The sequence below is a fragment of the Macaca mulatta genome, chromosome 18, assembly GCF_049350105.2.
Source record: "Macaca mulatta isolate MMU2019108-1 chromosome 18, T2T-MMU8v2.0, whole genome shotgun sequence".
NCBI classification, from domain to species: domain Eukaryota; kingdom Metazoa; phylum Chordata; class Mammalia; order Primates; family Cercopithecidae; genus Macaca; species Macaca mulatta.
In genome coordinates, this window is record NC_133423.1 from 79,960,679 (window position 1) to 79,985,745 (window position 25,067).

The 25,067-nt window shown below is 45.0% G+C and overlaps 1 protein-coding gene and 1 long non-coding RNA gene across 2 annotated transcripts in view; one reads left to right on the forward strand and one right to left on the reverse strand.

Annotated features, from left to right (window-relative positions):
• Positions 1-19,064, reverse strand: part of LOC106994413 (uncharacterized) — a 73,064-nt gene extending 54,000 nt beyond the window's left edge. The window contains exon 1 of the mRNA XM_077975244.1: positions 18,914-19,064. Coding sequence (XP_077831370.1) covers positions 18,914-18,942 — 29 coding nt within the window. The 5' untranslated portion in view covers positions 18,943-19,064. The remainder of the gene's footprint in view (positions 1-18,913) is intronic.
• The window catches only part of LOC106994412 (uncharacterized), a 121,962-nt gene that overhangs the window by 64,698 nt on the left and 32,197 nt on the right, over positions 1-25,067 (forward strand). The window contains exon 3 of the long non-coding RNA XR_013408352.1: positions 10,158-10,280. This is a non-coding gene — a long non-coding RNA (uncharacterized LOC106994412). The remainder of the gene's footprint in view (positions 1-10,157; positions 10,281-25,067) is intronic.

Below are 25,067 nucleotides of genomic sequence, written 5' to 3' on the forward strand. Positions count from 1 at the left end.
CCATTTGGCCATTGCTTTGAGATCTTTGTAAGACTAAATCTGCCTTCTGTCAGTTGATTTTTCAGTGAACCTTCAGAGGGTGATACAGTTTAGATCTGTGTGCCACCAAATCTCATATCGAATTATAATCCCCATGGTTAGACGTGGGACCTGGTGGGAGGTGATTGGATCCTGGGGTTGGAGTTCTCAGGAATGGGTTAGCACCATCCCCTTGGTGCTATTCTCATAAGTGAGTTATCGTGAGATCTGGTTGTTTAAAAGTGTGTGTCATCTCCTCAGTCTCTCTTCGTCCTGTTCTGACCATATAAGACACCTGCTTCCTCTTGGCCTTCCGCCAGGATTGTTAGCATCCTGAGGCCTCCCCAGAAGCAGAAGCTGCTATACATCCTAAGCAGCCTGCAGAACTGTGAGCCATTGAACCTCTTATAATTTACAAACTACCCAGTCTCAAGTATTTCCTTATAGCAGTGCAAGAATGTGCTTCTTAACTATCAGCAGCAATATCAGGAAATTCTTGCATCTACATCTTAATCAAAACCAAAAATAAGCCAGGTACGGTGGCTCACACCTGTAATCCCAACACTTTGGGAGGTTGAGGCGGGCAGATCACCTGAGGTCCGGAGCTCGAGACCAGCCTGGCCAACATGGTGAAATCCCATCTCTACTAAAAATTCAAAAATTAGCCTGGCATGGTGGCATGCACCTGTGGTCCCAGCTACTTGGGAGACTGAGGCAGGAGAATCTCTTGAACCCAGGGGAGGGGGGTGGCAGGTAGGTTGCAGTGAGCCGAGATTGCGACACTGCATTCCAGCCTGGGTGACAGAGCAAGACTCTGTCTCAAAAAAAAAAAAAAGAATAGACCAAGACATGAGATGGGGAGTTTGGAAGTGAAGTGTATTCCTAGATGTTTAATATGCAAAGCATGCCTGTAATTAGACTTTTTTTATAACTCACTTCACTCATTTACAGTTACTGTCTGACTCTCAGAGGTATTTGAGTTTCATCCTTGGTATCAACCTAATATAAGAAAATGTTTTCCTCAGATTTCTTTGGAAGCAAAGTGTATTCCTAGGTGTTTAATATGCAAAGCATGCATGTAATAAAAGACTATTTTTTAAAAACTAACTTCACTCATTTACAGTTACTGCCTGACTCTCAGAGGTATTTGAGTTTCATCCTCTGTGTCAACCTAATGTAAGAAAACGTTTCCCTTGACTCAAAAGGGCCTACTGACACAGTAGCGAAATGTAATACACGGATCTTGTTTGGTGCATAATTCAAACAAACTAACCCTGATAAAACAGTTTTGAGACAATCTGTAGAGTATAAACATTGCCTGAGATTTAGATGGTATTAAGAAATTACTGTTGGATTTTTTTTTAGTGTGACAATGGTATTTTTATTACTTTAAAAAGTATTCATCTGTTAAAAAGATATGCAGTGAAATATTTACAGGTGAAAAGACATGACTTATGGGATTTGCTCTAAAATATTCTGAAGAATGTGCACTTTTGAAAATTTTCCATAATAGATGGTTTAAGAAAAACAGTGTCTCCCCCGACGAGTTTAAACGTCTGGCCCATTCTCATGCAAAGCAGCATTTGGCTTCTTTTATCTTTTGTTCTCTTTGTTACTCCGACTAAGACTACACATCAACACTCCTGCCATATTGCTAACTTCTTTCCTTCCGCTGGAAAGCTTCCTTTTGATAGCATAATTCATTTAAATATATTTAGATGAGCTGATAGTGTTTTTATTTAAAATATTCATTTTAAAATTTTATATTTGTATATTATGTGTTTGCATTTTATATATTTATATATAATAAATTATAATTTAAAATAAAATTTAAAAGAATATTTATTTTAAAATGAGAATATTAATAGTTCTGGAAATGTTTTGTCTCCATTGGGCCTTAGTGCCAGCCAGACAAGGTTGATGTTGCCACATTACCAGCAGAGGCCTGGCTGTGTCCTGGGCACACCGTTGAGGGTCCTGCAGGGCCTCTTCCCTCGATGCCTTCACTGCTCCCCACTGAGCTCCATAACACAGTCCGAGGATGGGCCAGTGATGTGGTTCACACAGGGGGAGCCCACGCCACAGGGGCTACCGAGGAGACACTCGTACTCTGATGATAATCACAGGGACTCAGATTTCCAATACACTCGTCTTTCGGTCAGCCTACATTCCAGACAAGAGCTTCCTTGAGAAATTCCGTGAAGCTAAAAATGATCCTTCCCAGGTCTAAAAATTATAGTTCTCTATTCCCATGTCTGGCACAATTACCTTCCAAAGGGCATATGTGCCCAACAGGCCCTGAGCGTCAGCTAGCTTGAGTCTCACACGCTTAAAGAAAGGGAAGCAGTGCACTGAAATGAGTGGTCCACACCCTCTCACCAAACCAGGGAAAGCGGAAGCTAACTCACTTGTCAAGGAAACATGTGGAGCTTTTCGTTAACACTAGGACCATATTATCAACCTTGAAGGTTCTTATTTTATAGTTTATCCACAATTTTTTTTTTTTTTGAGATGGAGTTTCACTCTTGTTACCCAGGCTGGAGTACAATGGCGTAAACTCAGCTCACTGCAACCTCCGCCTCCCAGGTTCAAGGGATTCTCCTGTCTCAGCCTCCCAAGTAGCTGGGATTACAGGCACCCACCACCACGCCCAGCTAATTTTTGTATTTTTAGTAGAGACGGGGTTTCACCATGTTGGTCAGTCTGGTCTTGAACTTATGACCTCAAGTGATCCACCCACCTCGGCCTCTCAAAGTTAATTATAGGCGTGAACCACTGTGCCCGGCCAATTTTAAGGGTACCATAAAAGACTCTCGGTCCTTGGTTCAGAGGTTACAGGACACAACTTGGTCATTTACATCCTAGGCACAGATTGCCTTTGGGTGAATGGAAAAAGGTGGCAGGATAAGGTGTACATTACTAGACACAGGTCCCAGACTCATTCTTAGCAAGCTGTGTGAACTTGGACAAGTCTGTTAACATCCTTGCTGTATCCTGTTTCCTGTATATGTGAGTGAGAGACTGAATAGAAACATGGACAACAGCCAGACCACATATAAACATAGAACTCTGACCCGCAATCTGCAGTGACCAGCCCAGGAAGCCAACCTACTATTTACGAGTCACCCTTAGAGAAAGTCAGATCACTCTCTCCAGCAAACAATCCAAACTGGACAATCACCCCCTGTAACAATTGGCCCCAAATGTTCAAGACTTAATAATTAACTGGCAGCTTCCCTACTTTTTGTCCCTGCTCCCAAATTAGGACCAATCAGAGAAAATAAAATATGCACCCCTAACCAATCGCATGGGATGACCTACTCCTACTTAGCCACTCATACCTTCCCCGTGGTGACAGCTTCCAATCTGAAGCTGTCCTTTTTCATGTCGCCCAGGCTGGAGTGCAATGGTGCAGTCTCGGCTCACTGCAACCTCTGCCTCCCAGATTCAAGCAATTCTTGTGTCTCAGCCTCTCAAGTAGCTGGGATTACAGGCACAAGCCAGCACACTTAGCTAATTTTTGTACTTTTAGTAGAGGCAGGGTTTTGCCATGTTGGCCAGGCTGGTCTGGAACTTCTGGCCTCAAGTGATCCACCTGTATCAGCCTCCCAAAGTGTTGGAATTATAGGCAGGTGCCACTGTGCCTGGCCAAGCCTTCTTTTTTCTACTAGAAAGCTTTTCCACATCTCTGCCTGCCTTTGAATCTCTGCCAAAATGCAAGTGATGGTGGCTGACTCCCTTAGAAGTTCTGACTACACAGCCTTTGCTCATTCTCATTTGGGTGGTCTTCATTCATTTCCACATGAGACAGGGTAGACTAAATGATTGATCTAGTGTCCTCATGCTTTTGGATTCTACAAGAATTTACATTTGGTCAACAAGTATTTACTGTGAATCTAATTAAATGCCAGTCAGTGTGCTAGAGGCTAGAGGTATTTGGTGAGTTTCCAGCCTAGTGAGGGAGACACTGGTACATTAAATAATTACACAAATGAATGTAAAATTGCAGCTGTGATGAGGCGCCATACACCATGCATGAGTGCCTAAAACAGTTGGCCTAAGTCAGGGAGCCCAGGGAGGATTTCCCCGAGGAAGTGGCACTTACACTGAGATTTGAAGAGTCTTAAGAGTTTACCAGGTGAAGAAGAGGAAAGAGAAGGAAAATCCAGGCCGAGGTCATGGGGTGTACGAGGGTGTGGATGAAGGTGAGCCCAGATGGGGCACACAGAGCATGGGGGACAATGACAGGTGAAGTCTGAGAGAGAGGAAGGGACCAAGCCACACAGGGTCTCATAGGCACCCTTAAGGAGTTTTGTCTCTATCCAGACACTAGCAACAACTGCAACATAATGACACTGTCCCCACAGGTCCACAAGAATTGCATGCTGGGTTCTAGACAGAAATATAGTTGTAATGAAGCATTAATCAGGCTGCACTCTGGTCCACTTCCTTGCTGCTGAAAGTCACCTGACCACTGGCATCTCCATTGCTCCCATAGACAGGATTGCTGACATTAAGGTCCTAAGACTGCCTAAGAATTGATTGGCATCTCCATTGCTCCTAGACATAGGATCGCTGACATCAGAATCATAAAGTCTTTGTTTAAGGATGCTTAAGATGTTTCTCAGACCCCAAATTCCAGTGAAACAGCTGACGCCAACCAGTTTGAAGACCCCATGGAGGAATGGGATCAGCATGAGAACACAGCTTCTTCATCTCCCTGTCCCATGACTTCACCCTGCACTCTTCAACCAATCAGCAATCTCCACACTTTGGCTCACTCCAAACCCTTAAAAATCCTAGTCTAAAACTCTTCATGGAGATGGATTTAAGGTTCCTTCCCAACTCCTTAGTAGGTGGCTCTATAATTAAACCTCTTCCTCTGCTGCCAACTGGTGTCTTGGCATATTGACTTGCTGTGTGCATTAGGCAACAAACCTATTATGGTTGCAATAGTAGCTCATTATTGAATTATTGAACAACACTTACTGGAAACTATGTATCCTGAATATACAAAGAACTTTCGCAACTCAGAAATAAAAAGACAAAAACCCAATCAAAAATAGGGTGAAAGACTTGAATAGACATTTCTCCAAAGAAGCTATACAAATGGTCAGCAAGTACATGAAAAGATGTTTATGTTATTACTCACTAGAGAAATGCACATTAAAACCACAGTGAGATACCACTTCAGTACTATGGTGAGATGCCACTAGGATGACTGTAATTTTTTTAAAGGAAAATAACAAATGTTGGCAAGAATGTGGAGAAATAGAACCCTCATGCATTGCTGGGAAGAATGTAAAATGAGGTAACCACTGTTAAAAACAGTCTGGCAGTTCCTCAGAAAGTTGAACATGAAGTTACCATAGCACCCAGCAATTCAATTCCTACGTATATACTCAAAAGAATTGAAAATGTATGTTCACACAAAAATCTGCACATGAATGTTCACAGCCGCATTATTTGCAATAGCCAAAAATATAAACAACCCAGATAACCATCAACTGATGAATGAATAAATTGTGGTACATCCATACAATGGAATATTATTCAGTTATAAAAAGGAACAGAGTGCTGATTCATGCTGCAACAGAGATGAACCTTAAAAACATTATGCTAAGTGAAAGAGGCCCGACAGTAAAGGTCACGTAGCAAATTATTCCATTCATGTGAAATGTCCAAAATAGGCAAATTCAAAGAGATGGAAAATAGATTAGTGGTTGCCAGGGAACAGGCAGAGGGGAAAAGTGACTGCTTATGGTTTCCATGGTTTCTTCTTGCAGTGATGGAAATGATTTGCAATTAGACAATGGTGATGGTTGCACAACATTGTGAATATACTAAAAAACCATGGGATTGTACACTTTAAAATGATGCATTTTATGTTATGTGAATTTTTGTCTCAATAAAAAAACTGCAAAAAAAAGGGAATTAAGAAAGCAAAAACAGATGGGGCATGATGACTCACACCTGTAATCCCAGCACTTTAGGAGGCCAAGGCGGGAGGATCACTTGAGGCCAGGAGCTCGAGACCAGCCTGGCCAACAAAAAGATGGACAAAACCCCATCTCTACTAAAAATACAGAAATTAGCTGACCGTGGTACTGGGCGCCTATAATCCCAGCTACTCGGGAGGCTAAGGCACAAGAATCCCTTGAACCCAGGAGGCAGAGGTTGCAATGAGCCAAGATTGCATCACTGCACTCCAGCCTGGGAGACAGAGTGATATTCTGTCTCAAAAAAAGAGACAGCACAACACAAAAAAGCAGAGAACTTTCTCCAACTGCAATCAGAAAAAAAGGCAGAAGGAAGCCGGGTGCTGTGGCTCACGCCTGTAATCCCAGCACTTTGGGAGGCCAAGGCAGACAGATCATGAGGTCAGGAGATCGAGACCATCCTGGCTAACACAGTGAAACGCTGTCTCTATTAAAAATACAAAAAATTGGCTGGGCGTGGTGGCAGGCGCCTGTAGTCCCAGCTACTCGGGAGGCTGAGGCAGGAGAATGGTGTGAACCCAGGAGGCAGAGCTTGCTGTGAGCCAAGATCGCGCCACTGCACTCCAGCCTGGGAGACAGAAGGAGACTCCGTCTCAAAAAAGAAAAAGGAAAAAAAAAAGGCAGAAGGAGAAGCCAGAAGGATTCACAGCAAGAGAAAGACTCAATACACCTTTGGTGGTTTGAAGAAGGAAAGGGCAAAATGACAAGGAATGCAGGTGGCCATAAGGAGCTGTAAAAGGCCCTGGCTGGCAGCCAGCAAAGAAACAGGGACGTCAGTCCTTCAGCCACAAGGAACCAAATTCTCCCAACAACCTGAGTGAACTTGGCAGAGATTCACCCGCAGAGCCTCGAATGGAATGCTCCCCTGCTGACAGCTTGATTTCAGCTTTGTGAGACTCTAGGCAGAGGACCCAGCTGAGCCCCACTGCACACACCCTTTGAAACCACAAAACTGTGAGATAATAATGGATATCGTTTTAAGCTACTAAATTAGTGGCAATTTGTTAGGTCAGCAATAGAAAACGAATACATTGGTTATTTAGAAACTTAGTTTCTACCAATGTATTAATTTTCTATTGCTGCCTTAACAAATTGCCACAAATTGAGTGGTTTACAGAAAGGTGGTTTGGCTGGACGTCGCATCCCTGCATCATTTTATCTAGGTGCTGACTGCAGCATGAACGTGGATAGGAATGTTGAGCGTAGGAGAAAAGACAAGAAGAAGACAAGGAAGGAGGTGAGGACGGGGCCATGAGGATTGCTCCATTACATGGCCAGTCGGAAAGCCACCAACAGGAGGAGAAGCCATGAGGCTCAAGAAGAGGAAGTTAGTGCTGTGTTACGGCCGTTGCTTTGATCAATGCTGTCTCAGACAACAGAATACGCTCTAGCTAATTTAAATAAAATACATGTATTTAAAGTCGTTAGCAATTCATAGAATTGTTAGGAAAAGCAAGGACACAGAGGCTAGGCTGAGCTTCCAGGAATAACGGTCAGAGGAGCTGCTGCCTCTGCCGTCATCGGGCAGTCATCGATCTGGAAGCTATGTCCCTGCTCTTGGCCAGAGAACCTTCCTGCCCCGCTGCAATGCACACCAGCAAAAAGTGATGCCTCCAGCCCTGCCTGCCTGCCCAGCATCTCAGTTTCAAATGACAGTCCCAGAGAGGGCGCCTGACGGGTGGAATTGAAACCTCAACTGGAAAGAGTGGAGGGGGAATATGGAAAATGTCAATTTTAGCTTTCTCCCCACTGTCAAGAAGGTATGCACAGCAGGAATAGAATGAATGCTGAATGAGTCAGCCCACAGTATCTTCCTCAGAAGGCAAGGAAGGCCAGTGTTGCAAGGAGGGAGTGGTTAGGCTGGCAGTGTCAGACGAGGTTGAAAGAGACAATGAACCCGTCCGGAATTTAGTGATGGCAGGACACCTAAACAAAGCTGAACCATGCATCACAGAAGTGGAGCCTTGAAGAATGAATATAAAATAAGGAAATGAAGACAGCGCCTATCATCAAGTGTTTCCAGAAACTTGGCTGTGCAGAGGTGGAAAGAGATGGGGCGGAGCTGCAGGGGTGAGGGGTGTGGAGGGACAACTCAGAGTCATTTTCCCTTCCTCTCCTTTGACTCAGATTCGTTTTGTTTCCAGATGTCTAAAAACTGATGAGAAAGTCCTTCGGGGGTCGGGGGGGCGGGGTTGGATATAAAGATAAAACAGAGCATTCGAAGGGGAAAAGGGTATTCCATACAGTGAGGCTTCTGAGAAGGCAGCAGGGGTGGGGGCAGGGAGGCCCAGAGCGCAGGTGGAGAGTGAGCCTGGTGTGGAGTTAGCCACTTCTCCCCAGAGGAAGACCAGGATGCGGAGGGTGAAAGGGGGCTCGCAGACACGGTAGGAGAAAGACAGGCACAGCCATCTGGTAGCTTCTATTTTCTCTGTGAAGCGGGATGCTCAGTCAGTGGCTGAGAGGGAGGAGGAGGAGGGGGCAGGAGCGGGCAGCTGAGAGCCAGGAGAGGGACGGCGCGATGGGTGCTCTGCAGAGTGAGAGGGCGAGGGGGCCACAGACACAGCGAGGGGCAAGCATCACACCCCTGGGCATGGCAGGACCTGCGTGCTGGGGTGTGGCTCTCCTGGAGCGGAGAGAAAGTACGCGCGCGCACAGAAACAGACACACACAGAAACAGACACACACACACACGCATAGACACACTCCCAGAGACACAGACACACACACACAGACACACACAGAAACAGACACACACACAGACACACTCCCAGAGACACAGACACACACACACAGACACACACAGAAACAGACACACAGACACACTCCCAGAGACACAGACACACACACACAGACACACACAGAAACAGACACACACGCAGACACCCACACACACACCGAGACACATGCACAGACACACACCGAGACATACATAGAAACACACACATACACACAGAAACACAGGCACAGACCCCCACACGTGGACACACAGACACACATATATATGATACTTCTTGTCTCATCTGGGATTGGGTTTCTGCCAGATGAGTACAACACTAAGAAAAAATGAGCTAGGGAGTTGGTTCTGTGAACGCCTAGCTGGTTTCAGAAGAAAACAGAAAGGTGAGGGCTGAGGGAGTGGGAGAAACAGAGGCTGCGGCACCACTTCCAACCAGGTGGCACCAAGAGCCAGTGTGGCAGCAGAGGGGGGAGGTGGGGGAAGCAAACGGCGGGAGAAGAGGTCGCACGGAGAGAGTGCCTCTACTGACTTAGGGATGTGCGGTATTTTGAATGATCGCTATTTTCTAGACCCTGTGATAGACTAAATGGTAAACAACCCCAAGGAAATTCGAATAATAGTGATGACGTGTCCCCAGGGGGCAGACTTACCAAGAAACCTAAGCTGTAAGGCCTGTCACCTGTAAGTCCTGGGAGGGGCACTAGCAATTTTTATATTTGTTATTTTGCGTATACGCACAAGCTTCAGGGACAAAACTTAGGCCCACCTACGGGCCCCTCCCCAGGCCTTGGAAGAGGACATGCACATAAGGAACACCACAGTCAAAGGTTCCTCAGCATCACGCCATCTCCATCCCGTCATGACATCTAACTACGCTGAAAGAAATGAGCATCTAGCTGAGGTTAAGTTTCTGCACTTGTGCGTATGTGTATGGCATAGACTTCAAGGTGGCCCCACGACCCCTGTGACTTGCTCCTAACCAACAAAATATGACCAACGTGATGCAGTGTGACTCTCAGGATTATGTAGTTGTATAAGGCTTGGTCTCCTTGAAAGATTTGAAGAAGCCAGCTACCATGAGGTCTACATCTTTCCACAACCTTGGTGAGTTTGGAAGGAGACCTTTACCTATGAGCATCTCGAGATGAGAACACAGCCCTGGTCAGGACCCTCATTGCAGTTTTGCTGAGGACCCAGACACCCGCCCCACAGAAACATAATAAATGTGTGTTGTTTTAAGCCACTGAGTTTACAGTAATTTGTTATGCAGCATAAAAAATGGATACAATAAGTAAACATAAGGATAATAGCCCTTGCTCTGCTGGGTTGGTGTGAGGATTACGTGGGATATGTGAAGGTGGTGTTATGGTGTGAATGTCTGTGTCCCTCCCTCTAAAACGCAGGTGTGGGAACCTAATCCCCAACGTGGTGGTAGGTTTGCCACCTGAAGCAGACAACGGCCCTCACCAGATACTGAACCAGCTGGTGCCTTAACCTTGTACTTCCAGCCTCCAGAACTGTGAAATGTAAGTTTCTGTTCTTTACAAATGACCCAGCCTCAGGTATTTTGTTATCGCAGCAGGAACAGACTGAGATAGTGGCCAACACAATTCCAAGTGCCTGGTGAATGCTTCCCTTCTGTCCCTTCACGGACAGAAGGTCTAGTAAGAAGCAATAGTTCTAGTGAGAAGTAACTCATCCCAACTCTATTAGAATTGACTTAGAGGTCCAGGCCAATTTAGTTGGTGGGACAGTAAGTGTTTTAGAAGTAGACGTGGGTTCAGATCATGGCTCCATTACATCCCAGGTGTATGATTCTGGGGAAGTGTTGTGCCGGACCCCTGTTGATTCCAACAAAGATGGCACCCTGTCCAAGAGCCTGAAGAAGAGACCCAGAGCTAGCAGACAAGAGAAAGAGTTGAGTGAGGACCCACGTACAGGGCAGTCCAGGAACAGGGGGCTAGACATGACAACTGCCATTGTTTGAAAAGGCATGCCGTTTATGTGGCAATTTTCACTTCGCACCCTCCGTCTATCAACCTCTGTTTAAATGAAAACAAAGGCTTCAATCCCCTGTACGCCTGTGTTCCAAGGAATGGACCAGGGGTTTGGATGTCCCTCATAGATAAGGAGTGAGTCTCTGGGTTGGCCACTCCCAGACACACATTCTTCTTAGACCACAGGGTCATTCTCAGGGTGTGCTTTAGTTACTGCTATCAGTTGCACCTGCCATACAGGAAGTCACTTAACTACCTTGACTGGTGCTGTCTTCACCTATAAAGGAAACATGTTCTTTAATTCCCAGGGGACAGAGGGAACTAAAGCAGATAAAAATACATAGAAAACATTTTGCGTAGTTGCCGGCATGGAATAAGGGCTCAACAAAAGTCATTTCCCTCAGTCTCTTGCATTTCATGACCACAAACTCTCCACCTGGAAGCCCGTGTCCTATCCTACTGCAACCCCTGCACCGCCCTGCTCATGTGTCCTTCTCCACTCTTCTCTGGAAAGCCCTCCTGCCTTGGCCCAGCTCCATTCTTCCAGGGCTCCTTCTTAGAGGATGTGCTTTGGGAAGGAGCTCGTTAGTGCCCTGAAGCCAAGGGGTTCACAGTCCATGATTTAACATGAGGGGCTCCCTGGGGCACTTGGCTTTTCACAGGGCTTAAGCTTTCAACCTGAGGATGAATCTTTAATGACAGCACTTCAGACACTTGGGACAGAACCCTAGGGATGGTGACGAGCAGTCCGTCTTCACTATGCACTTTGGACCCTGCACTGAGCCCCATGGCCTGCTCTTCCGGTGCTAAGCGTTGTGTTGGAGCAGACAGGACTATCAGCCTAAAACACCAAACGCACCCAGTCACCGGGCAGAAACTGAGAGGCGGCACACACTTCCGACCCAGCTGCTGAAAGACGAAGCGATATTTCAAGCCCGAAAGGTTCATCTCATAAAACTCTTAAAATATGCTAATTAATGGTAAACTGGGCAGATACGTTTCTGTTAAAGAACAGATTACAGCTCTAAGTGACCCAGGGAGATGACATTCTAAAATGGATATTCCAGACTAAGATACACTGCCCTTTTGACCAGAATTTGCTGGGGCAGAAATAAACCATATCATTATACAGTTTGTGGTATGTGAAGGTGAAGTGCATTAGTTTCAACGAAACGTTGAGGCACGGGATCTCAAAATGAATTTTTGTATTGCTTCCTAGAGTGAAAAGTTGTCGGATAGATGTAGTTTGTATACTAAAATATTGAAATTTCTGGGGCATTTTGCTGTATTACAGAGACAAGTAAAATATTAGAAACTGGAATGGTTTCAGAAACACTAGAACATATGGTACCCATCCTAGCAAAATTCATTGCCAATGTAGAAACCAAAAATAATTGGAATTTTTGGTGAGGTGAATTTGGAGACACGGCCAAAAAATGGACTCTTCCCATTTCTATCCCTTCTGCTTGCAGTCTCTGGCCAAATGCTGTCCATGGATGAAAAACAAGGTTTCCCAGGAGATTGCTAAAGTAGATGGCACCATGCAGTAGGATGGCCTTGCCCTGCTGAGGAGAAATGACAAGGCACATATGGTGCTCATTCCTGCAAATGTCAACTTATTTCAAAACCAAAAAATGAAATAAAATGCGTTTCAAACATTTATGCACAGATCCACCGAGAATGTGGTTCCAAGGATGTGAGTAGGATGCCATGAAGTGGTTGTCAGAGTGTCTTGCATATCCTCTTGATATCTGGCCTTCTTCTAGCCAGTGGTGCAGCCAGGGAACTGACTCACAATCACTGCAGGGCAGCATGCCTTTCAGCTCACACCAGGAAGACTCTGCAGATTGAGTAAACTTCTTCAAGGGGCTGTTAAACTTTAGATCCTTCGTGACTCACAGAGTGAAGCCTCACAATAATCAAAGTTTAGACAACAAAATATCCTCAAGAGCACTTATGATTTTTACAAAATATGCAGCCTCTTTGCCTGTACCTTCAAGTGGCCATTGGCTGTATTAGTCAGGACAGGCTAGGTTATGCTGCAGAACAAACAGGCCCTGAAATCCTTCAACAAAGGTATAATTTTTGTTCATGATATTTCTCCAGCACAGGTGAGCAGGTAAGGGGGGGTAGTCTGCTCCACATAGCCACTCAGGAACCCAGGGTAAATGAGGCTTTGTTGTCTGTAATGTGGCCAGTGGCCTAGGCAAGAGAAAAGCCTGCACAGACAGCTCACATCTATAGTTCAGACCAACAGGGCCACATATCACTTCTTGCAGTCCATTGGCCAGGACTACTCAAATGACCCCATTTAATGGCAGGGAGGTTTGACATATAGTCTTTCATGTGCCTGATGGAGAGGAGCACTAGTAATATCTATCAGATTTTAGTATTTCATTCACTTACTTGAGCCTGTACTAAATTCTAGACCTTGTGATGGATATAGATGCATATAAAGTACATTAATTGCCCTCAAAATCAGAAGACACCATATCTCAGGATGGAAAAGGTGAGGTTTGAGACCTTGACCACCCATACTCAAGCAATTACATCACTTGGAATATCTGTCTCCTAAAAGATGGAGAATGATTGCCCAGAGGAATGACTGCCCAGAGGAAAACAGACTGGACAGTCCCTGAAATGCAAATCCAGGAATTATGTATGACCCCTGCCATCAAAGGGCTCAGCAAGCACCCTCTTACTATACCTGCCAGAGCCCTGGCAATCAAAGTGGGGTGGGTGATGCAGTGTTCAGAGAAGGATGAGAAGAAGAGGACTATGTGAAAAGCAAGAATATTCTGATTGATGACATATTCTAGGCTCTGAGGCAGGACTGGATCTGCTGTCTGTCAGGCCTCTGAGCCCAAGCTAAGCCATCATATCCCCCATGACCTCCACATGTACATCCAGATGGCCTGAAGTAACTGAAGAATCACAAAAGTGAAAATGGCCAGTCCCTGCCTTAACTGATGACATTATCTTGTGAAATTCCTTCTCCTGGCTCATCCTGGCTCAAAAGCTCCCCGACTAAGCACCTTGTGACCCCTGCCCCTGCCAGCCAGAGAACAACCCCCTTGACTGTAATTTTCCTTTACCTACCCAAATCCTATAAAACGGCCCTAACCCATCTCCCTTCACTGACTCTTTTTTCGGACTCAGCCCATCTGCACCCAGGTGAAATGAACAGTCTTGTTGCTCACAGAAAGCCTCTTTGGCGGTCTCTTCACATGGACGCAAGTGAAACTGTCGTGATGGTTCCTCTGTTTTTGTAGGTTTTTTTCTTTTCTTTCTTTCTTTCTTTTTTTTTTTTTTTTTTTTTTTTTTTTGAGATAGGGTTTGGCTCTGTTGCCCAGGCTGGAGTGATCATAGCTCCAGCCATGGCATGATCATAGCTCACTGCAGCCTCAAACTCTTGGGCTCAAGTGATCTTCCTGACTCAGACTCCTGGGTAGCTAGGATCACAGATGTGCACCATCATGCCTGACTAATTGTTTTTAAATTTCTAGATTTTTGTTTTGTTTTGTTTTGAGACGGAGTCTTGCTCTATCGCCCAGCCTGGAGTGCAGTGGCACGATCTCGGCTCACTGCAAGCTCTGCCTCCCAGGTTCATGCCATTCTCCTGCCTCAGCCTCCCGAGTAGCTGGGACTACAGGCGCCCACCACCACACCCAGCTAATTTTTTTGTATTTTTAGTGCAGATGGGGTTTCACCGTATTAACCAGGATGGTCTCAATCTCCTGACCTCGTGATCTGCCTGGCTCAGCCTCTCCAAGTGCTAGGATTACAGGCACAAGCCACCATGCCCAAATTTTTAAATTTTTATAGAGATGGGGATCTCATTATGTTGCCCAGGCTGGTCTTGAACTCCTGGCCTTAAGTAGACCTCCCATGTGGACCTCCCAAAGTCCTAGAATTATAAGCATGAACCATCACTCCTGGCCCATCATGGCTTCTCAGAACACTCCCTTTTGAACTTTTTATCTTGTCTGAAATTCAACTGATTTGCGATTCATCTTGGTTATTGAGCTCCTTTTTTTCAAAACATGCATATTTCCCAGAGGACTCTGAAGCTAACAGCTATTGAGTGTGGACCCACTCAATCAGACATCTTTCTTTTCTAACACCTAACTGAACTTGGGGATAGGGGTTTTACTGAGGACCAGGTGATGGCAAGGCTACTTGGGGTGCCCAAGTGAAGGGCTCAGGGTACCACTAGTAGACTAGGGGCCTAAGGAAATAACATCCAGGGATGGCCAGGAAGCAGCCCTCACCAGATTCCAGATATTCCAACCTCTTGATCTTGGACTTTCCAGGCCACTTTTGGGTTTGTGGGTGATGCCTTCTCATTGCATTTTCACGTGGTGAAGAGCTGAAAGAGTGAGCAAGCTCTCATATCTCTTCTTACAAGGGTGTTAATCTCATTTGTGAGGGCTCCACCTTCATGACCTACTTACCCCCAAATGCCTCTCCTAAGACCATCACGTTGGGGGTTAGAATTTCAACATATGAATTTCCAGGGTACACAAGCTTCCAGTTCATAACAGGGCTGGTAAGGGTTACAGTTGGAATTGAGGGTTCCATGCTCTTTCCCTAGTGATACCTTCCTTCTGGTCACTGACCTCACCCTCCCTCTTGCAGCTGTGGCCTCCAGGTGTCCAGAGCAGACTCAGGACAGGCCTATGAGGACCAGCATTCTCTCTCTGACCTTGTAGTCAAATGGGTCTTGAGAGGCCCAGCTCAGAAATCTCGCTTCTACAGTTGTTACGTTTCCTGTGGCATCTGAAAGGAAAATAAAATCTCGGGACCCCAAACTTGCTAAGCCAAAGGGAAACATTAAGCTGGGAACTGGGTCAGGCCAACCTGCCTTCCACTTTGTTCCTAAATAGATAGCTACAAGATAAAAGGCTACGTTCTTCCCTCACAATTTCCTCACAAGGAAATCTCTTGTGAGCCCCAAGATTTTTACCCTAAGACAGTTCTGTTGAATTTCACCCTACAATGTGTTAATAAATTAACAGCTAGTCTTCTGCAGAGAGGGAACGAAAACCAAGAACTAAAAGTCATCATTTCTCTGCTCAACTGAGATGAATGCATATCTAACTGCTTCCTCTACTTCCTATGTTTATTTTACCTTATGTAAAAATGGAGATTCACTGAGCCCAAGACAAACGCATAATTGACTATTCCTCTCCTCCCTCCTTACATGAAAAAAGTGTCTTCACTGATCAAAAGACTCAAAGGAATGCAACTGTTTGCCTCTTTTATCTACCCTTTCCCTTTCTTTTCCTCCTTCCTTTTTCCCCTACTGCCTGCTCTTTTTCTCTTTGAATATTGAAGTCCCCAGACCCTCTTTGGGAAAAAATCACAGAACACAAATGTTTCCTGTGGTTTTTACCCTTTTTTTCCCTCAGGCATGTCTTCAACTTTGGCAAAATAAACCTCTAAAAATGATTGAGACTTGCCTCAGTTATTTATTTAAAAAAAATTTTTTTTTTTTTGGTTTACAGTCAAAAGGCTCACCAGACTCCAAGAAGCTTGCTCACAATGCATCCAGGGTAAAAATTCAGCTGCTCATGAAAGCCTGCTCATGTAGTTAATCTCTTAAAGATAGGCAAGGAGTGTTTTTTGTTGTTGTTTTCATTTTTGTTTTTTTGGAGACAGGGTCTTGCTCTGTTGCCCAGGCTGGAGTGCAGCGGTGTGATCACTCCTCACTGCAGCCTCGACCTTCCAGGCTCAAATGATTGTCCCACCTCACCCTCCTGAGTAGCTGAGACTACAGGTGAACACCACCGTGCTTGGCTAATTTTTCAGTTTTTTTGTAGAGATGGAGTCTTGCTATGTTACCCAGGTTGGTCTCAAACTCCTGGGCTCAAGCAATCCTCCTGCCTCAGTCTCCCAAAGTGCTGGGATTACAGCCCTGAGCCTCCACATCCAGCCTGTGAGGAATCTGAAGGTGTTGCTGTAACAGACAGTTCTGGGATACATGACTATAAAACATGTGACTGTTCTCAACCAACCGTTTGGGGAGAAAAATTTGGAGTCTGACCTAATGCATATTCAACACCCCCCTTTCTGTATTTGACAAATACTATCTATTTTTCTGCAACAGATTTAGCTTGTTCCATGTTATCTGCTGAAATTGGCTAGGAGTGGGTCATCACTTCTGAAATAAAATGTCTCCATCCTAGGCTCTGAAATAACACAAAGCATATGAGTAGAGATCACTTTTTTGGTCACAGTTTGCAGGTAGAACACCTGGATTCTCCTAGGTTTCTTCTAGAACTGGATCTGCCACTGGGTATTAATTGCTAGAGACATCATCTAACCTGTTTGGATTTCTGAAAGATGAATGCAGTGAGCTGCAGGATATCTGTTTGCTCAGCACTCTAGGATTCTATGATCTCTGAAGAGTTGGCATAAGAAGACCATTCAGGAAAAATGTGAAGTTCTGGACCATTTAAATTCAGAGATGTAGTGTCCTGGCCAACTTTCTGCTGCCTGGGTTGACATCTAGCATGATATTTTCCATTTGGCACCTGTTTGGGTGTGTGATCAAATATTCAAAACAGAATAATTTCTCACAGCAGCAGAAAGGCAACCTTTGGTTTTCCAGTGCCTTGGAAGGCAACAAACACAGGTTCAGGAAGCAAATAAACCATTTAATGTTGTTCTGACCTGTTCTTCAGGAGGACCGGATTATCATGACGTGGCCTCCTAAAACATCCTTTCGAGGGCAAAGGAGACAGAAGAAAGTGACCTCCTAGCGACTGCCTGTGCAAAGAAGAGACTCAACGAAAGAAAAGACTCCTCTCATGAAGACCCAAGAGTTTTGGGGTCAGAATGAGGATAAGAATTTGGTGCTGCTGACGTTTCTACACCTACTCTTCTGTGCTTCTGCCTTGAAATCTTGGGAACTTCCTGCTCAAAGATGAAACCTCATACACTACATGAAATTTCTTTGTTTTTCTGTGAGTCTTTCTCTTTGGTCAGATTCAAGCTGTTTTGAGATACCCAAACCACGGTTTGCTGAAGTCAACTCATTAATTAAAAACAACAACAACAAGTGATATCAATTCTTTGGCGCTTTACAGACAAAGCAACCTACTGCATGAATTACAGGCCACTTCTACCACTGCCCAGATGAAATGGGACCAAAGCGGACACCTGCCTCCTTCCATACTTAGGTAAAAATGGAGACAGGGTGAACAAACAGGAAAACATTTCGACCATCCATACATGTGGCTCTGTTTCAACAGTGTTTGCCATATACTACAGGCAGCTACAAGTGATGTTTCTCATTGTAAATATATTCTTCAGATTGCAAAAATATTTTGCCCTTTGGTTGCTTTTATTTGATGGGTTCAATGCCATGTACCACAGGCAAAGCCCTGTGCTAGGAGATGAAGAGGTACAGATGATTATAAAGCAGAATCTCAGCTCCCAAACAACAGGTGAGGGAGGAACCAAAATACTTAGAGAATATTTGCATGTGTGAAGGACCTCATTACCGTACCACTGGTTACAAAGGAAGTTCATGGGAATCCAGTGGGGGCAGGAGCTGGAACTGAGAAGGGTGAGCCATCCATGAGCAGAGACAAAGCAGGCTGAACACAGCAGGTGGCGCTGCAGTGAGAGGAGCAGGCACTCTCCCTGAGCACACCCCATCCATTTTGAAGGTATGCTTACACGACCCTTGTGAAAATCATGATAAAAAGATGTTAACCAGGCTGGGCATGGTGGCTCACACCTGTAATCCTAGCACTTTGGGAGGCCAAGGTGGATGGATGGTTCAAGGCCAGGAGTTCAAGACTACCCTGGCCAACATGACGAAACCCCATCTCTACTTAAAATACAAAAATTAGCCGGGCGTGGTGGCAGACGCCTGTAATCCCAACTACTCAGGAGGCTGAGGCACTAGGATAGCTTGAACCTGGGAGGTGGAGGTTACAGTGAGTTGAGATTGTGCCACTGCACTCCAGCCTGGGTGACAAAGTGAGACTGTCTCAATTTCAAAAAAAAAAAAAAAAAAAAAGCGATGTTAACTGAAAGTAAGAAAACAGGAGCATGAGAGAAGTAGAGAAAAATCTTCAAGAGTGATGCATTTTTATGTTAATTATCCCATCGCAACTGAAGCGCAGATCCACCCCCTTCCCTGTTCTCACCTTACCACAGGCTGGTTCTTCCTAAACATTTCACCTGACCGGGCCTCTCAGGGGAAGGAGGATGGCGCTGAAATATTGAAAGAGATAAGCAAGGGTTAGGCAGAGCAATGCCAGCACTGCAGGGAGTATTGAGTAGCTCTTTTTGATTGAAATTTCTGGAGTGCACAGGAGAATAGCAGAAGATAAGGTTGGAAAGGCAAATAGAGATCTGACTTTAGAAAGCTGGAAATTTCAGCTTGAGTGCTTTGGACTTTTCTCAGTAGTCAATGGAAAGTTTTGATCAGGGAATCAAGAGTACAATCAAAATAGTGCTTTAATAATAGGAACGCCTTGAGTATATTTAAGCATATGTTTACAGATTAGCTACTTGGCAGAAAGCCTTGGGTCATCAGGAAAGAGACAAATATTCAAAGCTCAAGGGTTAGCAATTAGCACTAAGACCCTTATCGACCGGCTACTCAGCCGGCACTAGTCACCTACTCTTTTGAACTACAATTTCCATCTCATGTGCAATGAGAACTAGGACCAGAGAACTGCATTACAGACTTTCTGGGATGGAGGCAGCAGATAATGAATGGCAAATGCTCAGGACACATTTCTGATTAGAAATGATGACAAGACTAGACATTGTTTCTCTTTTTTCTTTTTTTTGAGACAGAGTCTCACTCTGTCGCCCAAGCTGGAGTGCAATGGCTTGACCTCGGCTCACTTCAACCTCTGCCTCCCAGGCTCAAGCAATTCTCATGCCTCAGTCACCCAAGTAGCTGGGATTACAGGTGCACACCACCACACCTCGCTAATTTTTGTATTTTTGCTAGATATGGGGTTTCATCATGTTGCCCGGGCTGGTCTCAAACTCCTGGCCTAAAGTGATCCTCTTGCCTCGGCCTCCCAAAGTGCTGGGATTACAGGCATGAGCCACCGTGCCTGGCCTGAGACTAGAAATTATAAAGGAAACTAAGAGGAACGAAAACCAGATTTGTGAACCCTGGATCTGTACTCAATTTTCAAGGAGTATCTACAGAGCAGGGGGTAGAATTTGTGCATAATTTGCATATGTTTGTGCAGAATTTGTATTTGAGACAGGAGCAGTATGTGGGAAAAGTTATTATGTCTGTTTTCATACCTATTATAGTATGAACATATTTTAAAACTCATAGAAACACATTTTAAAATCATAAATAACAGCAACAAATAAATAAAGTCTTTTGATAGGTTTGTTTTCTTCATTTGTCAGAATAATTACAATAATTCCCAAATGACCAATTCGAACAATGAAGCCTCTTGTTAGTGGGGCCAAACTCTGGATCCATTAACAGGGGCATTCCTGTCAAAATCTGATCTTTGCTCCAAGTGCTCAAATAGCCTAGGTGTACTAGATACTGTTCTTCATATCTCTAATATATGCAAACACAGACCTGACAACTATTTCACAACCTAAAAAGGCCAGCCAGAAGTTAGTCATTAACTAAGCAAGATAAATCTTAATCAACTGAATAAATGCAAAGTATGTAACATTTTAAGTAAAACAAACAGGGTAGAGTTAACCAAGAACCCTTACAGGAGGAAAAAAATCATTATTTCCTCCTTCGGGTGAGGCAAATACTGTTTCTTTAAACCTGAAATGTGAAGAGCGTTCATTTATATATTTCAGGATTAGATTCCGTTCTCAGACTGATATGCATTTCTGAAATGTGTGTTACCTTTTCCCTGTTGAGAAAGTGGGCGGATCAGAACTGACTCAGGCCAGACACACCATGGGTAGAATAGGTCAGCACTGTAGTGAGAATGGCTAGTATGTTACATTTATTCTATATTACTATGATCCATGTATATTTTGTGTTCGTTATTGTTTTTCCAGAAAAATCTGTTGATCAAGCAAATCTGAGTATATGAGACCTATGGCAGTAAGGGAGAATACTACAGTGTCAGAGTTTTAGAAGTATCTCAAAACAGAGAAATTAGGAAAGGGTGTTGGAGGGTGTTACAGCCCAGATTATGTGATTTTGAGACATGCTTGCAAGGCAAGAAACGAGATGAGATTTGGCAAAATTAAGATATAATAGGCTTGAAGAGGTGAACACAAGGCGGTGAGGGTCTTTTGTTTTGTTTTGTTTTGAAACAGAGTCTCACTCTCTCACTTAGGCTGGAATACAGTGGTGCCATCAGAGCCCACTGCATACTCAAACTTCTGGGCTCATGCTATCTTTCTGCCTCTGTCTACTGAGTAGCTAGGATTATGGGCGTGGCACCACATCCAGCTAATTTTTTAGTTTTTATTTTTGTAGAGATGGGTTCTCACTAAGTTGCCCAGGCTGGTCTTGAACTCCTGGCCTCAAATAGTCCTCCCATCCCGGCCTCCCAAAGTGCTGATACTACAGGTGTGAGTCACTGTGCCCCGCTGAGATGAGGGTGTTGAAGTGAGCCTTTATGAGCAAGCTGTTAGTTTTCATAAGAAGCCACTTTAATTGCTTCACAGTGTTATCTTCCAAGAGCAAGAATTTAATGGAGCAGGTAGTGAAGGATTGCTCCCAGCATTGTCTAACGCAGGAGCACGTCTAATGGTCAGACTCCATTCCTTCACCTTCTCTTCTGGCACTGAATGTCTTTGCTAATACACTTCCCTGAAGTCAGGAGGAGGGCAGGCATGGCTCCTCAGCGGGCACTTGCTGCCTTGGTGGGTGCGGGGAACCTGCCAGCATCTGCCAGCTTAGTGGGAAGGCTAGGCCTTCCTAGGGAGGGGTGGGCCACCTCCACAAGCCCAAGGGGTTGAGCAGAGTGCGGAGTCCAGATCTTCAGGGGCGATCTGGCAGCCAGCACCTACATAGCCCTGTCCCATATTTAGGATCCTAGCTTTTCCCCACAAGAGCCCTGACCTTTGCATAACAGACCTGCCTTGGCCGAGCATTTAAACCTCTCTGGAGCTCCATGACTCTAACAATCAGGTCCTCAGCCTGCCTCTGAGCTGTGCGTCTGTTCTTCCTCTGCAGGAGCTGGAGGCCTCTTTGGCAGCGGTCACAGGGCCCCGCATGAACAGGCCTTTGTCTCTCCTTCCTCTGTGTGCATCAAAACAGCTGAGTGACATCCAGCCCGCTCTGCCTTTTTTTGTAGGCATTTTCCACCCGTATTCTTAAAACGCCTGCATCATGGCACGCGCCACATTGTCCCCTCCCAGAACATTTGCCAGGCCACTACTGGTCAAATCTGGAGCCTTAGGCCAGGGACTCGAAGTGACCCAGCTGCCAGCCAGGACGCAACCTCTCCACCTGCTAGGGCGGGTGGGCCAGTTCCACATCCCAGCTCCGTGCCTACTTTCTCAACTCATTCCTGTCCCCACTGTGTATTCTGGGTCCTCCCAGAAGCAGATGCCACGACAGGATTGATTGTGCCAGAAATTCATTAGGGGAAAGGCCTGTGAGAGGCAGTGAGGAGGGAGCCGAGGAGACAGGAAGAGCCCAGGCTGCAAGGCAAGCCTGGGCCATGAGTGAAGGAGAAGGGAGGGAGGAAGTTTAGACAGAAGCTCCAGGCTGCTCTGCAGTGCTCAGGAGCTCAACAAGGCTGTTGCCCAATCCTTGAGCCAAGCTTGCCCATCAGACTGCGAGGGAAGGCTGCCTTAGTGACCTGCAGCCCTCCGTCCAGGAAGGAGGGTCTTGGAGTGGATGTAGCAATGCATCTCAGAGCACAGCAGCTGGGCTGCCCGGTCACACTCCCTGCAGTTGGAGATCTGAGGGACACCTTCCCATAGCTGCCACACACACACACAAACACTCACACACACGATACACCACACACAGGAATGTACAGACACCAAACCCACACAGAGCACACACACATCACATACACACACCCTTCAGAGACAGACACACAAATACCAGACACATACCCCACACCATACCACACACAGACACCACACACACACCACACACACAGACATTGAACACCCACCCACCACACACACACAGACACACACATTACATTATACCATACACACACACACAGACTACACACACATAACCACACCACACATGCAGACATGGACATCGGACACATGCACACTGCATGCCCCCCACAGATAGGCACATACAGACACTGCACACACATACCACACACATACATACACACAGAGAGACTCACTGTGGATAGATGACTATGTAAGAAAGGTTTTTAAAAATTTCTTACTGTCATTTAAATATCATTTTTACCCAAGTAAAAAGCGTCAGGCTTAAACTTTTATGACAATGCACTCTACAATTGTTAAATTGTATTTAAATATAAGTAAATCCCCTAACTTTCAATATAATTTGGAAATAAAAGGTGCAGATTATTAATTTAAAATATTAAGATTTCCTTAGCTTCAGGTTCAAAACTTTCCATGACATAGTCCCAAACCACCTTGTTGGTTTTCTCATGACGTTGACCAGTGAAACCTACACTGGCCACACCATCTCACTTGTGGTTACCGGCAATGCTATTCACTTTTATGACTCTTTCTCTTTGCTTTGCTATTTCTTCTATGTGGAGTTCCTTTTTCCCTTACTCTCCACAAATCAACATCCCACTCATTATTCAAAATCTGCTTCTGTGATTCCTGAGTTGGGATAAGCCTGGGAGACAGAGTAAGACTCCGTTTCAAAAAAAAAAAAAAAAAAAAAAGAATTGAAAGCAGGAGTCTGACATGGTGGCATGCACCTGTAGTGTCTGCTACTTGGGAGGCTGAGGCGTGAGGGTCATTTGAGCCTAGGAGTTCAAGGCTACAGTCAGCTATGATCCCACCACTACACTCCAGCCTGGGCAACAGAGTGAGATCCTATCTCAAAAATAATAATAAATAAATAAGAAATTTTTAAAAAAAGAAAGGGAACAAAAACTCAAACAGATACTTGCAAACCAATGTTCATAGCAGCATTATTCACAATAACCAAAAGGTAGGAACAACCCAAATGCCCACTGATGGATACATGGATAAACAAAATGTGATTTATCCATACAACAGAATATTGTTTGGCCTCAGGAAGAAATGAAATTGTGATACATGCTATGACATGGATGAACTTTGAAGACTTTATATTAAATGAATTAAGCCAGACACCAAAGGACAACTCTTATTTGATTTCACTTAGAAGAGGTCCATCGAGTAGTCAGATACATAGAGACAGACAGTAGAATGGTGGTTACCAGTGGGTAGGGGAAGAAAGGAATAGGAATTACTGTCTAATGAGTATAAAGTTTCGGTTTGGGATGATGAAGAAGTTCTAGAAATGGCTAGTGGTGATGGTCATGTGACAATGTAAATGTTCCTAATGCTGTTGAACTGTGCACTTAAAAATGGTCAAAATAGTAAATTTTATGTGATATATGTTTTATCACAATAACAATATTTTGAAAATTAGGATCCCAGCTTCCTGTTAATGAACGTGATTGATATTCCAGCTCCCTCTGGCACCATCATCAATTCCAGGCCTGTTTTCAGATGCAATCATGGAACTGCATGCAGCACTCAGGGGCTCCACCTAGCACATGAGTGTGGGTTGCTAGGCAGGGGTTGCCCAGCCTATTTGGGTCTAACCCTTCCCAGAAACCTAGAAAAATCTACCTGACTGAGCAGCAGGGCATGTGCACACTACAAGTACCCTGAGTGTTATGTATTAGGGAGGCATTGAATTAAGAAAAGAAAACAAATCTGCAAATATTCACCCAGGAAGGGTAAGTTACAACCTATGGAAGAGAAGCTTTCTCTCCAGAGGGACGTGTACAGGCTGGGAGCTGGGACACCACCGTCCTCTGACGGTGCAGCAAGACTGCCTGCTTGAACTCTCACCCCGAGACCCTCCCAAGCTCCACCCATCAATGCTCTTCCATGAAACTTCATGGCTGCAACAGCAGTTCCAACGTCCCCACCACCCTGAGATTGCCTGGCTCTGATCCCAGCCCCCTCACCATGCAGTTTTCTCTGTGGCAGCATCTCAGCGGTGTCCTCTCCTGCCCTTGCAGAGCAGCTGCTTTTCTCAGCATCTGTCAACAACCCCTTACCCCATCAAGCGCTGCTAGCAGCACCCCACATCAAGGGAGGAGGCTCTGGAAAGGACCAGGGCTTCAGTCCAGCCCCCACTTACCAGTTGAGCCATAAGTCTCACACTTCCAAGTGCACAAGAGT